At 43.0% G+C, this 17,239-nt stretch overlaps 1 protein-coding gene across 2 annotated transcripts in view; it reads right to left on the reverse strand.

Moving 5' to 3' along the window:
- Positions 1 to 17,231, reverse strand: part of LOC133448586 (peroxisomal acyl-coenzyme A oxidase 1-like) — a 36,900-nt gene extending 19,669 nt beyond the window's left edge. Inside the window, exons 1-3 of one of the 2 annotated variants that reach the window (XM_061727297.1) lie at positions 17,025 to 17,231; positions 12,781 to 12,940; positions 1,518 to 1,678 (exon numbers count right to left, since the gene is read on the reverse strand). In XM_061727297.1, coding sequence (XP_061583281.1) covers positions 1,518 to 1,678; positions 12,781 to 12,940; positions 17,025 to 17,133 — 430 coding nt within the window. In that variant the 5' untranslated portion in view covers positions 17,134 to 17,231. Of the gene's footprint in view, positions 1 to 1,517; positions 1,679 to 6,092; positions 6,254 to 12,780; positions 12,941 to 17,024 lie in introns of both variants that reach the window. The other variant, XM_061727382.1, reaches the window with a different exon arrangement.
- Positions 17,232 to 17,239: the final 8 nt, after the last annotated feature.

The following is a 17,239-nucleotide window of genomic DNA, read 5'->3' on the forward strand; positions in this document are numbered from 1 at the left end:
ACACTCAGACACAAAACTACGGAAGAGTATTAGGGCCAGGCAGGAGAAAAATAAAAATAATATTTTAGAGGAGGAAGATTTTTCTTTCATTGTGCACGTCGAGAAAAAAGTCGAAATGTCTAGAAAAAAGTCGAAATTTCATGAATATAGTTGAAATGTTGAGAAAAAAGGCGAAATTTAGACTTTGTTCACGAAATTTCAACTTTATTCTTGAAATAGTATTTCAACATTAATCTCGACATTTTAACTTGTGCACAATAAAAAAAAATCTTCCCCTTTCAAATATTTTTTCTCCTGCATGGACCTAATACGCTGAACTAACAACTTTAGAGCCGCTGACTGGCTCGGTACGTTCTGTACCGGTGGAGACGAGGAGGCCGACAGAAGTTCTGACGAGTGACGTTGGTGGTGTTTGACAGACCGCTTGATTATCTTATATAATATTCATATTATATATTAATATTATATATTAATATCAGATATATAATATTAATATTTAGTTGTCTTTTCATCCGATAACTGAGGTTTCAGAAGAGATTTTTTAAACCAACGGCAGCTCCAGCCCTCTTAAAGAGTTCACAGTCGCTCAATAAAACCTCGACTGTCTGATGAAAGGAAAACTATAAAAATGTTTGTGGTTAATAAATTAAAGCCCTTTAAAAAAGAGACATGCTTCAACTGTGGATGTAAAGAACGTCTTTGGTTTAAGGAATTAAACTAGTTTATAAATTTGGACTCGGGTTTTTGGGGTATTATAAAATATTACTAGAATAAGTTTTTAAATAAATTAATGTGGGGTTTATTAGTTCATTTATTAGTTTATTAGAGCTGACACACGTGAACTAATCCTACATTAAAAACTACCAAAACCTCTTTCTGCTGACAGTGAAAGCGTGAAAGGCACGGTCTGAGGCGGGTCGGCCCACGCCGGGGCGGGTCGCCCAAAGCCGGTCAGACCGAGGCCCCAGCCCACTCCAGGGCGGCCCGGTCTGAGGCGGGTCGGCCCCAGGCCCGGGGCCGCTCCAAGGCGGGTTGGCCAAAGCGGTCAGCCCGAGGCGGGTCGACCCCAGGCCCCAGCCCTCTCCGGGGCGGCCCGGTCTGAGGCCTCAGGCCGCTCCGGGACGGGTCGGCCTGCTCCGAGGCTTCGGCCCGCTCCGAGGCGGGTCGCCCAAAGCGGGTCGGCCTGAGGCGGGTCGGCCTGAGGCCCCAGCCCTCTCCGGGGCGGCCCGGTCTGAGGCCTCAGGCCGCTCCGGGTCGGCCTGCTCCGAGGCTTCGGCCCGCTCTGAGGCGGGTCGCCCAAAGCGGGTCGGCCTGAGGCTGGTCGACTCGCTCCAGGGCGGGTCGCCCAAAGCTGGTCGGCCCAAGGCCTCAGTCTGAGGCAGGTCGGATCGAGACCTGGGCCTGGTCCTCGTTCCAAGGCCTCGGCCGCTCCGGGGCGGGTGGTCCCCGGGCCCTGGCCCGATCCGGCCTCTCAGAGGTGGGTCGTCCCCGGCCCCGTGGCCCGGTCCGGGGTTTACCGTGGCCCATCTCGGTCTGGGCGTAGGTGCCGATGATGGACAGGTTCCAGGCCGGCATGAAGAACTGGTCCATCTGCTCGGGGGCGGCCTGGTTGAGCAGCGTGGGCAGGAACATGGCCAGGTGCAGGTCCAGGGGAGACGGCCTGTCGGGGTGCACGCAGCTGGGGGGCGCCCCGGGGGGGTAAAAGAGAGAGAGACAGGTGGGGGGGCGGAGCGTTTAGATGGAAACAGATTAAGGTGATGGATTAGAGGAGAATGGACCAATCGTCCTCAGAGAGGGATTGTGGGAAAGATGATTCAAGCAGAGAGGAGTGGAGGGGTGGGGGGAGTGCAGGAAAACAGGGAGGATGGGAGTTACTAAGACAATTACTAACACCAATTACTAGGACAATTAAAACTGCTTTGTAATCAAGATGATTGGAGCATGATTATCCCTCGTTCTCACGACCTTTAACCTCTTTAACCAAACTTGGACCCTAAACCTGACCAGAGGAAATAAATGATCTACTATCGACAGGATACGATCAATACAGTCACCGTAACCAGACGCCAGACCTGGTATGAGAACTACTCTTTACGCTCTTTTTCTTTTATAATCTGTTTTCAGAGCAAAAAACAACAAGTTAAAGACAAAAACTGCAAGACGGATTGATGGAGAGAACTAAGGACCTCGTTCTTCTGGCGTTTAGGGATGCCCCGATACCGATACTGGTATCGGGGCCGATACTGCTCTCATATACTCGTACTCGCAAAAATTCTCCGATACCACGCACAGATACCACTTCATTGTTGTTGTAGTTACTGATTAGTGACTCTAGGGTGAGATGTTCCCTGGGTCAGTGTGCAGGCTGGTGGCGGAGCAGCCGCCGCTGGTCGGCTCTGTATCGGCAAGTACACAAATTAAAATACGTTCCCTCCGTCCATCTTTGCAGACGTTAACTGAATAAAGACACACTCCAGCTGGACTCGTCAGCCCTGAGCTCACACATCCCTTTTCCAAACCGGTTCCAGGGCTGGTTCACCAGCTGAGAACCGGTTTGTTTTTCCACAGCTCGGGTGCTAAGAGGAGCCACGTCAGTTACGTCGCTGCGTTTGTGTGAAAGTTGCAGCAACAACCAGGTATTTACTCTAACAGGACTTGGTCCACGCAGCTCCTCCGTGGACACATCTCTAAAAGACAGGTTGTCTCCTCCTCCCATGATGCTTTGCTGCATCCAGATTCATTCTTATTTGAAAATGTCTCCGTCTCCCAGTCTTGCTGTTGCCGTTGGTCTGAATAACTCCACCCCCCCTCCGCTTACGTAAGTGGTTCTTTCCTCTAGACCAGCAAAGAGTTGGTGCTACCTTGGAACCAGTTCTTCTGACCCAGAGCCAGTTCTTTGTCAGTGGAAACAGAAAGCCCGGTTCCAAACTCAGCACTGGCCCAGAACCAGAACCAGAACCAGCCCTGGAACCGGTTTGGTGGAAAAGAGGTAACAGAGCCCCCTGGAGGCCTCGTCAGAGCTTCCCCCCCGTCCACCACTAACTAACCCCCCCACCCTGTTCCTATTCTCTCAACATGCCCAAGATTAAATCATTCAAGCTGAATTATTGGTTCATGATTGGTAAAAGATGTTAATCAATCATCGTGGATCACAAGTCATCGTCATGGTGAAGAGAAGCAGCTGTCAGCAGGAAGCAACGGGTTCAGATTAAAGGAAACTACGTCTAAGTTGGAGGTTTTGACCACTAGGGGAACTATGTGGACGCTAACATGGGTATAAACGCAGATGTTAATAGTTTATGTTAGAAAAACTAAAGTTATCAACAATTATTCAGGCGCATGTGATTGGATCTGTCAAACACAACCAGAGCTCTCCCGGGACTGACCCGGGTCCAAACCAGTCCCAACTGGTTTTGGTTTGGCCCCCTTTAACGTTCACTCATCAGCCACTTCACCGGGAACTCTGCTTTAACTTTAGAAGCTTCACCGTGGATTTGAAATAAAACAGTCGGCATGTGATCGCGGCGTTGGGCTTCGGTTCAGGAGGTTTCTCAGGAACGCTAGAGACTCCCATCACGTCTCGTCAGTCGGACCAACAAACCCCAGTGGGAGCGTCGCGTTGGCAGCACGGCTGGACGTAACCAGTAAATGATTATGTTAAAACGATTAATCGGACGATTATTTTATCTTGTGATTGGGTTAATGTTTAAATCATTATTTTTCTGTTGTTCAATTAATAAAAGCCATAATGTATCAAATAAATATAGAAAAAAAATCATTAATAACAGTTTATTAAACACCATTTTGCAAAGCAAAAATATAGAATAAAATTATACAAAAAAAAAGGCCTGTTTACTCTAACATATAGCACGTTATCCACTAGTTTACATTCCACCAGGGAGATTGTGACTGGAGCAGCGGGCCAAGCTGCCCTGTCAAGGTCAGATTATAGAATCAACAATTGCATTGAAAGAAAGGAAACAGGCAGACTCCAGTAATTTTCCGTCTGCCGTTAAGTCTCTGGTTCCTCAATGGCGACTCCAAACAGACGAATTAGTGATCAATTCCCGCCAAGCTGAGCTTCCAACTTCTCCAAGGTTTTCTCCATCTTGCCAATGAGCTCAAAGACCGCCGCCAGCCTGCGATTCTGTTCAAGAATCGCATCCAGCTTGCGGCTTTGCTCTCCCAGCGTTAAAGTTTGAGTGTTGATCCCCGTGCTCATTCCTTCAGCAACGTCGGGCAGCTCTGAAAGGGCCAAAACAGCTGTCGACGACTTACGCGTTTGTCGATAGGCCAGGAAAATCCCCACTCCAATTAGAAGAAATCCTGCTATCATAAATCCAATTATGAAGCATCTTCAACGTCCTCGACAGACAGGATCGCCAGACACAACTGTTTCCAATGTTTCCAGGAATCCATTGTGTATCCAGCAAAAAATGTCCCATCGGGGCAAGAGGGCTCCCTTACTCCCTGACTTCTCGTCGCAAAAATTTGGTCAATTTTGCTGAGAGACCAGTTAATCAATTCCATGATTGTAGAGTTTCGGAGGAGTGAAAATGAGAGGCTCTGAAGACAGGACAGGACAAAAGCAGTCGCAGGGCAGATTGATAAGGGAGATGAGCAGAAAAAGTGTCTGCCTTCGCCGAGAGCCGGAAGAAGAAAAATATTAAAATTATTATTATTGTCCCCGCCCACGAGAGACAAGGGGGCGGGGCCTCAGCTGTAGATGCTCCAACATGCTGGTCTGGTATCAAATCCAAAAGGTGTTTGGGACTAAATGTAAAGTATTTGCATACTTTTGAGGACTTGGGGCTGTTTTTGGGGGTTTTTGCAGAACTTTGTTGGGCTGTGAGGAGGCCGCAGTTTCAGTTTTTTTTGGTGATCCACGTGTGTGTCAATATTTTGAAGTCGATGCAGCCACACCGCCTCCACCAGAAGAGTTAGGATCCGGTTAGGATCTGATCCTTTTGGTTCCACACTTCTTCTTCCCCTCTTTCTTGGTTTCATTGGTCCGAACATTTGGATTTCAGAAAACAAAGCCGTCTTTCCTGCTCTTCCATGTCTTGGCGACATCCTGGGGTGTCTTTCTTCACCACTTCAGTCGTCTCCCGTGACGGCGGGGAGCTCGCCGCTATTTCTTTGTGAGAGCGGACCGACCCGGTGATTTGGCCAAACCTCCGGTTCCTGCGGCCTCTTTTACACGTTTCTCTCCCCTCAGCTGAATAACAGCATCCTCCACTTCCACTCAGATCCCCCTCGACTCGGTAGCTCCAGTCAAACCTGCTGAGTTCTGATCCGCTTCAGGGGAACGGACCTCCTGAACCCGTGAAAGTGAAGCTGAACGTTAACGCTTTGATCACATCTCGACTCTTTTATTTCAAATCCACTGTTGCGGTGAAAGCGGGACAAAAATCGTCCCACATTTCCACCCAGATCCGTCTGGACCCACCGGTACATCTCTAATGGTACTTTTCCACTAGAACCTACTCGGCCTGGTTTCTTTTCCACTACAATTCAGCACCTGGATCAGAAGTAGGAGGTTGGAGAAGCTGCTGTGACGTATTTGATTGTGTATCTAAAGGAAGAAGATAACAACACTAAAGATGTAGAACCTGGAGGAGATGATAGATGTGCTGCTGGATCTGGGGCTTGTGTTCAATATCAAGTTAAAAAATGAGACGCTTTTTAATTTATTTTACTTTGTCTCGGCTGCTGAAAAGTTCATTGGTAGCCGCGAGCAGCTATGAAGTGACAGAGCTCCTGGTAGATCTGGTCGTTCCTTATCGCCCGTCTAGATCTTTTTAATTCTCTCCTCAGCACCAGGTTTATGAACATCTCAGAGTTGGATCATGAAACAGACTTCTGCTGCCGTTGCTGCTGGAATAAAATTAACAAGAAGCTCCGTCAGACTCAGCAGCTTAGAACCTCGGCAGAGTAGACACAGAAAAGTATCTACTCGGCACGTTAGACCCCTGGTGGAAAAGAACCAAACCCAGTGGAGAGACGAGCCGAGCTGAGTAGGTGCTGGTGGGAAAGCGCCATAAGCTGGTGCAGAAACAAGTAAACAAGCATGGCTGTAGCTCCGGACTGACCGTGGCCCAGCTCGGTCTGGGCGTACGTGCCCACGGCCTGGTAGGACTCGGCCAGCGGCAGCCACTTCTCCGCCTGCTGGGCGTCACACTGGCTGTTCAGGGTGGGGAGGAACATGACAAAGTGGAGCCCCAGGGCCTCCTGCAGGGTCCCCTTAGCCATGCTGGTGGAGGACACACAGAGTGTGATTACATGGGAAGTTTAATTCCTCTTTAATTCAGAATTAAAATTAAATCCGATTTAAAATGAGTAAAAATTACCATGTAAACACCTAATTCTGAATGAAAATGGCCTTTCCGAATTAAACTTAATTCCGAAGTGGCTGGTTTATTCCGGTTTTAAATCCGAATAGAATAATTCCGCGATCATGTAAACACTGCTCGTTCCCTCGCCCGTCTGTCTCCATGACACTTATATTCCACTGGGCTGGTTTTCCTAACAAAGTTTCAAGATGCAGCAGCAGTAAACGCTGGTCAAGAGCAGACACCATTTATTTAATAAATAGCTTGGAGGACCTGGAAATAATTAAAAGAACAGATGGAAACAGGAAACATCAAAATTGTGAGCTTTTCTAAGTTTGTTTTTCTTCCGGTAGTTTAACTTCCGGCCCCCCCCCTATCCAATCAGAACCTTCCCAACCCCCAGACCTGGAGACGAATTGGAGAAAGCCCATCAAACGTGTTTTCCAAGTAAACCTTAATTGGGAATTACTATTTCCATGTAAACTGGAAGGAAAATAGTTTAATTTGGAATTATTTCATTCGGAATAATTAATTCCAAATTAAAAAACATCATGTAGCCGTGGCCAGTGTTTTTATGGAAGGATCTTCAAACTAGAGAGTCGTGCGAAGAGAGATCGTATACATAAGGAGGGTCGTCACCGTCCTGCCGTCTCCCAAGGCCGAGGACAGACTGAGCGGGTCGGGGAACCCGACTACATGAGTAAATAAAGCAGTAAGATGCATTTGTGTCCCAGTTATTCTGGTGGCAGGTTATGTAACCTACTAGCCGGAGGCTTGCATAACCTCTGACACAGTTCCACTCTCGTGCCGACTCTGATCCCGCTGAAGTTTCTCCGCCTGAAGGCTCATTTCACAACCGTAAACCCTGCTCTCCATGAACGTCACACCCTCGGCCCTGCCAGGCCTCGGCGCGCCGCCTCACATAAAAAACATCTCTTATGAAACCTGAAGTTACTTGGACGTGGAAGCGTGGCTCACCTGAGAGAAGTTCCACGGCTTTGTGCTTCCCTGGAAATGTACCTTCAGACACTAGATACCCTCAATAACTTTAAAAGTATGTTTTATTTCACTGCTACAGAGTTTATAGACTAATCTGAGGCCACGTTTACACATAGCCGGGTTTTTACAAAAACGGATATTTCCCCCTCTACGTTTTGAAAAATATCATCGTTTACACAAACCCGCATACATACGCTGTTAAGGTGCTATGAGCAGCCAAACCTACAGGGGGCAGTGTAACGAGAAGATAAAGTCATGCTAGCCAATCAGAATCCTGGAAAAAAACGTCAACAAATGACACGTGTGAAGCCTGAATAATATGGTTCCGCGTTAAATCGACGGCGTAGCCTACTGTACGGTGCGCGTTGCTGTGTACCGCACGCCGTAGACTCTGCGTTGGTGTAACGCGGAACCATAAATCAGCCAGTTACTTCCAAGATGAACGAGAGTCTTTTGTTTGGAGTGACGGAGAAGTGGAGTTACTTTTAAGTGTGACTTTAGAATATAAAACAGGTAAAATACAAGAACATATTGATGGTGGCCAAACAAATTGTAAACACAGGTCGCACAAATGACGCTGGTGACGTTTCTGTTGCATAATGTGACGTTCTGAAGCCTAAATCTCCGTTTTCCTCCGTTTACAAGCAAACGTGAAAACGGAGTTTTTGAAAATCTCCACTTTGGCCGGAATTTTCAGAAATTGTAAAGTGTATCTCATCGTGATGTGTATCGTATCGTGATGTGTATCGCATCGTGATGTGTATCGTGATGTGTATCATATTGTGACTCAAGTATCGTGATGTGTATCGCATCGTGATGTGTATCGCATCGTGATGTGTATCATATCGTGACGTGTATCGTGATGTGTATCATATCGTGACTCAAGTATCGTGATGTGTATCGTGATGTGTATCGTATCGTGATGTGTATCGTATCGTGACGTGTATCGCATCGTGACGTGTATCGTATCGTGACGTGTATCGTGATGTGATGTGTATGGCATCGTGATGTGTATCATATCGTGACTCAAGTATCGTGATGTGTATTGTGATGTGTATCGCATCGTGATGTGTATCGTGACGTGATATGTATCGCATCGTGACGTGTATCGTATCGTGATGTGTATCGTATCGTGATGTGTATCGCATCGTGATGTGTATCGCATCGTGATGTGTATCGCATCGTGATGTGTATCGCATCGTGATGTGCATCGTATCGTGACTCAAGAACCGGGATGTGTATCGTATCGTGATGTGTATCGCATCGTGACGTGTATCGCATCGTGACGTGTATCGCATCGTGACGTGTATCGCATCGTGACGTGTATCGCATCGTGACGTGTATCGCATCGTGACGTGTATCGCATCGTGACGTGTATCGCATCGTGACGTGTATCGCATCGTGACGTGTATCGCATCGTGACGTGTATCGCATCGTAATGTGTATCGCATCGTGATGTGTATCATATCGTGATGTGTATCGCATCGTGATGTGTATCGCATCGTGATGTGTATCGCATTGTGATGTGTATCGTATCGTGATGTGTATCGCATCGTGATGTGTATCGTATCGTGATGTGTATCGTATCGTGATGTGTATCGTATCGTGATGTGTATCGCATCGTGATGTGTATCGTATCGTGATGTGTATCGCATCGTGATGTGTATTGTGATGTGTATCGCATCGTGACTCAAGTATCGTGATGTGTATCGTATCGTGATGTGCATCATATCGTGGTGTGTATCGTATCGTGATGTGTATCGTATCGCAATGTGTATCGTATCGTGATGTGCATCGCATCGTGATGTGTATCGTATCGTGATGTGTATCGCATTGTGATGTGTATCGTATCATGATGTGTATCGTATCGTGATGTGTATTGTGATGTGTATCGCATTGTGATGTGTATCGTATCATGATGTGTATCGTATCATGATGTGTATCGTGATGTGTATCGTATCGTGATGTGTGTCGTATCGTGATGTGTGTCGTATCGTGATGTGTATTGTATCGCAATGTGTATCGTATTGTGATGTGTATCGTATCATGATGTGTATCGTATCGTGATGTGTATTGTGATGTGTATCGCATCGTGACTCAAGTATCATGATGTGTATCGCGATGTGTATCGTATCGTGATGTGTATCGCATTGTGATGTGTATCGCATTGTGATGTGTATCGTATTGTGATGTGTATCGTATCGTGATGTGTATCGTATCGTGATGTGTATCATATCGTGATGTGTATCGTATCGTGATGTGTATCGCATTGTGATGTGTATCGTATCGTGATGTGTATCGCATCGTGATGTGTATTGTGATGTGTATCGCATCGTGACTCAAGTATCGTGATGTGTATCGTATCGTGATGTGCATCATATCGTGGTGTGTATCGTATCGTGATGTGTATCGTATCGCAATGTGTATCGTATCGTGATGTGCATCGCATCGTGATGTGTATCGTATCGTGATGTGTATCGCATTGTGATGTGTATCGTATCATGATGTGTATCGTATCGTGATGTGTATTGTGATGTGTATCGCATTGTGATGTGTATCGTATCATGATGTGTATCGTATCATGATGTGTATCGTGATGTGTATCGTATCGTGATGTGTGTCGTATCGTGATGTGTGTCGTATCGTGATGTGTATTGTATCGCAATGTGTATCGTATTGTGATGTGTATCGTATCATGATGTGTATCGTATCGTGATGTGTATTGTGATGTGACGTGTATCGCATCGTGACGTGTATCGCATCGTGACGTGTATCGCATCGTGACGTGTATCGCATCGTGACGTGTATCGCATCGTGACGTGTATCGCATCGTGACGTGTATCGCATCGTGACGTGTATCGCATCGTGACGTGTATCGCATCGTGACGTGTATCGCATCGTAATGTGTATCGCATCGTGATGTGTATCATATCGTGATGTGTATCGCATCGTGACGTGTATCATATCGTGATGTGTATCGTATCGTGATGTGTATCGCATCGTGATGTGTATCGCATTGTGATGTGTATCGTATCGTGATGTGTATCGTATTGTGATGTGTATCGTATCGTGATGTGTATCGTATCGTGATGTGTATCGTATCGTGATGTGTATCGCATTGTGATGTGTATCGTATCGTGATGTGTATCGCATCGTGATGTGTATTGTGATGTGTATCGCATCGTGACTCAAGTATCGTGATGTGTATCGTATCGTGATGTGCATCATATCGTGGTGTGTATCGTATCGTGATGTGTATCGTATCGCAATGTGTATCGTATCGTGATGTGCATCGCATCGTGATGTGTATCGTATCGTGATGTGTATCGCATTGTGATGTGTATCGTATCATGATGTGTATCGTATCGTGATGTGTATTGTGATGTGTATCGCATTGTGATGTGTATCGTATCATGATGTGTATCGTATCATGATGTGTATCGTGATGTGTATCGTATCGTGATGTGTGTCGTATCGTGATGTGTGTCGTATCGTGATGTGTATTGTATCGCAATGTGTATCGTATTGTGATGTGTATCGTATCATGATGTGTATCGTATCGTGATGTGTATTGTGATGTGTATCGCATCGTGACTCAAGTATCATGATGTGTATCGCGATGTGTATCGTATCGTGATGTGTATCGCATTGTGATGTGTATCGCATTGTGATGTGTATCGTATTGTGATGTGTATCGTATCGTGATGTGTATCGTATCGTGATGTGTATCATATCGTGATGTGTATCGTATCGTGATGTGTATCGCATTGTGATGTGTATCGTATCGTGATGTGTATCGCATCGTGATGTGTATTGTGATGTGTATCGCATCGTGACTCAAGTATCGTGATGTGTATCGTATCGTGATGTGCATCATATCGTGGTGTGTATCGTATCGTGATGTGTATCGTATCGCAATGTGTATCGTATCGTGATGTGCATCGCATCGTGATGTGTATCGTATCGTGATGTGTATCGCATTGTGATGTGTATCGTATCATGATGTGTATCGTATCGTGATGTGTATTGTGATGTGTATCGCATTGTGATGTGTATCGTATCATGATGTGTATCGTATCATGATGTGTATCGTGATGTGTATCGTATCGTGATGTGTGTCGTATCGTGATGTGTGTCGTATCGTGATGTGTATTGTATCGCAATGTGTATCGTATTGTGATGTGTATCGTATCATGATGTGTATCGTATCGTGATGTGTATTGTGATGTGTATCGCATCGTGACTCAAGTATCATGATGTGTATCGCGATGTGTATCGTATCGTGATGTGTATCGCATTGTGATGTGTATCGCATTGTGATGTGTATCGTATTGTGATGTGTATCGTATCGTGATGTGTATCGTATCGTGATGTGTATCGTATCGTGATGTGTATCGTATCGTGACTCAAGTATCGTGATGTGATGTGTATCGTATTGTGATGTGTATCGTATCGTGAGGTCCTTGGCAACACCCGCCCCTGATAATCCCAGTAATCTCCAGGTGACTCGTATCAAATGAGGCCAAGTCGCGTAAAGGCCGGCGAGTAACATGTCGGGTCAATCATCGGGTCGTAATTCTTCCAGCACATGCACACCAAAATATTGATGTATTTCGCTGTCGTTTTGCAGCGAACGTAAACATCATAATCCAACTGGGAGAGAATTAAACAGAACTTCTCATAATGCAGCTGAAGTCAAGAGGATTGTTTTGCTGCATATTTTTGTCTTTTAGAAAAAGCAAAAGACGCTTCTATCAAACATTTTTTGAGTTAAATACGCTGATATTTCAAAATTTCACAAAATAAAAATTACATCCATGAAGAAAAAGTGTTTAACAGAACTATGGCTGGTTTATCTAAAAAATAACTAATATTTTATTCTATTCAGCCTTTTAGTTTTTTTGAGGTTTAATTCATAATGTTTCTCAAATGTGCAAAAAAAAATGCACAAATAAAGTTCATTCTCAACAAATTATCATCAAGTACAATTAATTAATCTGTGATTTATGATGTTTCTATACATTTTTAGGGGCTAACTTTAAATATATGAGCAACGTTTCACAAAACGTCTGTAAGCAGAAACCATTTTACCACTAAAACTTTGCTCAATGAAAGATGAAAACGTATTAAACAAACGCCAGTTAGACTTCAGGACCCAAGAGAAAGTTCTGCTGGTATAAAAAGAGTTGGACCGACTAAACCGCTAGATGACTGACCAGGTAGATTTGTGTTCTTTAGTATAATAATCACATTCATCCTCTAAACACACCAGTCATCTTTAAATCTGGCTGTCAAAGCATGTTCAAGTTAAGCAAATGTGTTCCTCAGTTTGTCATCTGTGAACTATTATGTTCTAGGAGGGTAAAAGGGATTATTTTATTATATTTTCTCTTTAAAAACGGCCCACGGAGGATCTGTGTCCCATGTGAATGACCTCCGCTCCTTTTACCTCTTGTAGTGGTAGATCTCCTCGGGGTCGGCGATGCCGAACTCTCGCATCTTAAGGATCATCTGAGCGCTCTTCCTGACGGCCTGGTCGTAGCGCTCGCTGCGGGACAGGAAGTTCGGGTCCTCCTCGTCGAAGTCTGGGTCGTTGAAAACCAACGACTCTGCAGAAGAACCAGAGAAAACCCAAGACTGCATTAATTCACCGGCTGCAGGACGTAATCCGGAACAGACCGAACATCTTATCGTGGTATCTAGGGCTGGGGATCGATTCAAATGTCAAGAATCGATTAGATTCCGATTTCTTAAGATTCAGAATCGATTATCACGCTTTGATTCGATCCGATTCCGATATTGATTTGGGTTTGTGTTATTAAAACTGTTTTTTGAGCTGTTATGCAACATATTAATACTAGTATCATATTGAGATTCAACAGCAAGTATTCCAGCTAATGATGCTGTAAGGACCAATTAGCTCCCAGAATGCTGATAGAACTGAAACAGAAACATCGTGGGGCAGAATTACCATTTTATGCAAATGTAACCCCAAGACTATATATAAAGTAATGAAATATAGACAATTTATGCAATTATAACTGAAGACTAATGTTTTCATACCTTTAAACATATTTAAAGGCAAAAACATGGCACAAGTTATTCTCGTGTCCAACAAAACATTCCTTTTTTGGGCATAAACAAAAAAAATACCAAAAGTTGTAATGTAATGAAAAAAAAAAGACATACAAATCGATTTTTAGGAATGAATGAGAATTGATTTAGAATCGCAAAATCTATTTTTTCAACACAGGCCTATTGGTATCGTGTCTAAATAATGCCCTTTTTTCAATCCATAGAGCCGTTTTCCAGACATCCTGATCTTTGTCTGATGTCCTGGTGGGATCAAACTGCTGCTGCTGGATTCCTGCAGGTTCACGTCCAGCAGTTTGTCCGTGCGTCATATTCTCAGATAATCTGAGACGTCTTTGATAAATTTGACGTCTGCCCTCGAGCTGAACCCTTCATGAAGGCCGGACGTGCATTAGCAGTAGATTTAAATGTCCTGCCCTTTCCTGGACAGCTGATTGGCTGGTTTTTAATTATTCTGGGTCTCCTTTGATACTTTATCATAAAAATAACAACCCTTTCTTTTGATTAAATGTTTAAATAAAGTATTCAGTAACCTTGTGAACCTGACCTAGAGTGAATCCTAAATATGTCAAACATCTGTATAAAATAGTCTCCTTAAAGAGTAAAATCTGTTCTTAGGGATGTCAAACTAAACTCATCTTGTTGTCAACGATATGTGCTTTAATTTAATGCCGATGAACAATGCAGATTATAATGATATAATATAATCCTTTTTATCAAAGTCTTTTTTATTTTCAAATATATATAAAAAACAAAAGATAATACAATTCGTACATGAAACAATCAAATCTAGTTCCTCCAAACCTCCCAATACCCCCCTCCCTCAAGTACTGGACCTTCAGTAGATTTACATACAGCCAGACAAAACAAAACACAAACATACAAATAAGGTAAACACATTAGGTTACCCAGATATATTAGTAGCTGCTGTGCCTTCTATAGAGGAAATAAACGGCTGCCAAATGGCATAACATTTTCCGGTGGATCCTCTTACAGTATGTTGCAGCTGTTAAGTTGAAGTTATTACTTTTGTATATTTGTTAACTTAGTTTTAGTCTTAAGTTTTATAGTGTTTATTCTGCTTATGATTTTGCTAAGAATGTTTATATTATTGTTTTTTGTTTTTAATGTCTCCGGAGGGTGTGTCAGGAGGATTTATGGATCAGGTGATGGGCATGGAAAACCTCAATGTTTGGTTACGAGGGTGGTGGTTGTCTACAGTTTTTTGACCACGTTATTTAAGTTTTTGTTGCCATGAAAGACTTTTTCATTTGCTTTTGGATGTCGTAACTTTTTAGAAAATATTTTGGAACAAGTTGGAACGTAAAAATAAAAGTTATGATTTTTTTAAAAGGCTTGGCGACCTAAAGTTTTATGAACGTGAGTGAAGTGGGCCGAGCCCTTCTACACCACGGCTTTTAAAAAGAAAAGGCCGATACACAGTACATCTCATTTTTTTCTAAATGAACGCGACTCATAACCTCTCTGATCCATTGACCACATGTTGGGGCGAGAGCATCCTTCCATCTGAACAAAATAAGCCTCCTAGCAGGTTCAGATGGTGCACAGAGAAAGAAGCCTCCACCAGATCTACACCGAGAGTGAATCAGAGGAGACGGCTGCACCGTCACCCCGCATATTCCAGAGAATGTCTCAAAGATAAGACTCCAAAAACTGTCCAGCTCGGGACACGACCAGAACATGTGCAGCAATGTAGCAGGAGCTTTTCTGCATCGATCACATGTAGGGCCAATAATATCCATCTTGACTTTAGACAATCTATTCTTGGTCCAATGAAGACGATGATTTTAAACTTAACCACAACTCTAAGGCATATTGAGGAAGAGTACTGTACATTCGCAGTATAATTGATTGCCATATTTCTTCTGGAATGGTTTCATCTAGGTCTGTTTCCCACTTGATTTGTTTATTTGTATTAAGCAATGTATAGACTCTGCTCATTACTTGTTTTATATTAACTTTACATTTTAAAATTGTATTTGGAAGAGATCCATAAACACATAGAGAATATATTTTGTGTAAATATTCCCTTCAAATATGAAGCGATGTATTTGAGTGATATACAGTTTGATAACTGGAATACAGATGATAAAAAATTGCTCTGTATTCTGTTGGCAGCAAGTAAGAAATCTGTCACAAGAAGACGGTTTAAAGTAGAATCACCCACTATTGAAGAATGGATTGATACTGTTCGCGAAATTTACATCATGGAAAAGTTGTAATTTTCCCTCAGAATAAAAAAAGAAAAGTTATATCGGCTTTGGTCTTGGACTGATTACATGAAGCTGTAAGATCTGACTTCATTTGAATCTGTGTTTTTTGTGATGACCTGCTCTCTACACCTGATACCACTCTAATACTGTACTTTATTTCTTTTTTGTCTTGCAAAGCTGTGACGATAACGAGAAAAAAGCTCCCCCAGTTCTGTTGTTCATGTTACACAAACGTATTTAAAATTTGGAAAAGCATCATGATCAAAGACACTTAGACTATTTTTTTTTGATCCACCTGTTCCCAATTTCATTGGGAACAGGTGGTTGAACTTTGGAGAAAGACATTGCAGTGGTCCAAGGAGTGAATGTAATACTGTATAAAAAAATTGCTTTTTCAAATAAACAGAAAATTTCAACAAAAAAAAATTGTTTCTAGCAGAGATACAGGAGGACTCAAAGGGAAGAGGTCAGAATTAGAAGCCACAAAAACTCCAAGCTGTAAATACCTGTAGAAATGTGATTTATGAGGATTATATTTCTTTTCTAGCTGTATAAAAGAGGCAAACCTATTCTCGATGTAGAGGTCAGATATTGCACCTACAGGACCGTCTCAGAAAATTAGAATATTGTGATAAAGTTCTTTATTTTCTGTAATGAAATTAAAAAAACAAAAATGTCATACATTCTGGCTTCATTACAAATCAAATATTATAAATATTGCAAGATTAATATTCCCAGAAGTCTAATTTTTTGAGATAGGATATTTGAGTTTTCTTAAGCTGTAAGCCATGATCAGCAATATTACAATAATAAAAGGCTTGCAATATTTCAGTTGATTTGTAATGAATCCAGAATGTATGACATTTTTGTTTTTGTAATTGCATTACAGAAAATCACAATATTTTAATTTTCTGAGACAGTCCTGTATTCCAGACACCCAAAGCTTCGTCCATCCTTGATGGAACAGATTTGTTGATATAATGGTGCAGCATGTGAAAGGTCAGTGAGATTAAAGGTCCTTCTGAATTGGTTCCAGGTTTTTAATTGAATGGATAACAAAATAATCAATTTTTCTACTTCAAAAGGTTGAACATCATTTCCCCACTAGACAATTACACATTAATTTACAAATGAACAAGGAAGGTGATCACTATTTATTTATTTAAAAATGTACAACAGGTTGACAGGTAAAACAGAAGCCGAATTCATCTTTGAGAACTAATGAGTCATTGTAGTATATTAAACTTAAGAAATGCGCGTTAAATCAGGCCAAATGATGTTTATTTTCTTAAATTATGCAAGCAGGACCCGGAACCTTGTACCGCGACCCGCTGTTTCCCAACGGGGGTCGGCGCTGCAAACTCACCGATTTCTCGTCTTCTTTTGGTCTTTTCGGGCGACCCGTCCAAGATGTGGGTCATCTTTTCGATGTCAAACGTGGCATTCTCCCGCTCTCTCTTTATATCGGCATTCATGGCTGGACGAAGCCGCTGAAAACCACCATGTATTTATGGAAATAAAAAGATAAACTGTGACGCTTGAAGTTCAACCTGGCAGCTTCCCGGTGGCCTCGTCACTGCG

Source organism: Cololabis saira, chromosome 1 (genome assembly GCF_033807715.1).
Source record: "Cololabis saira isolate AMF1-May2022 chromosome 1, fColSai1.1, whole genome shotgun sequence".
Classification (NCBI taxonomy): Eukaryota; Metazoa; Chordata; class Actinopteri; order Beloniformes; family Belonidae; genus Cololabis; species Cololabis saira.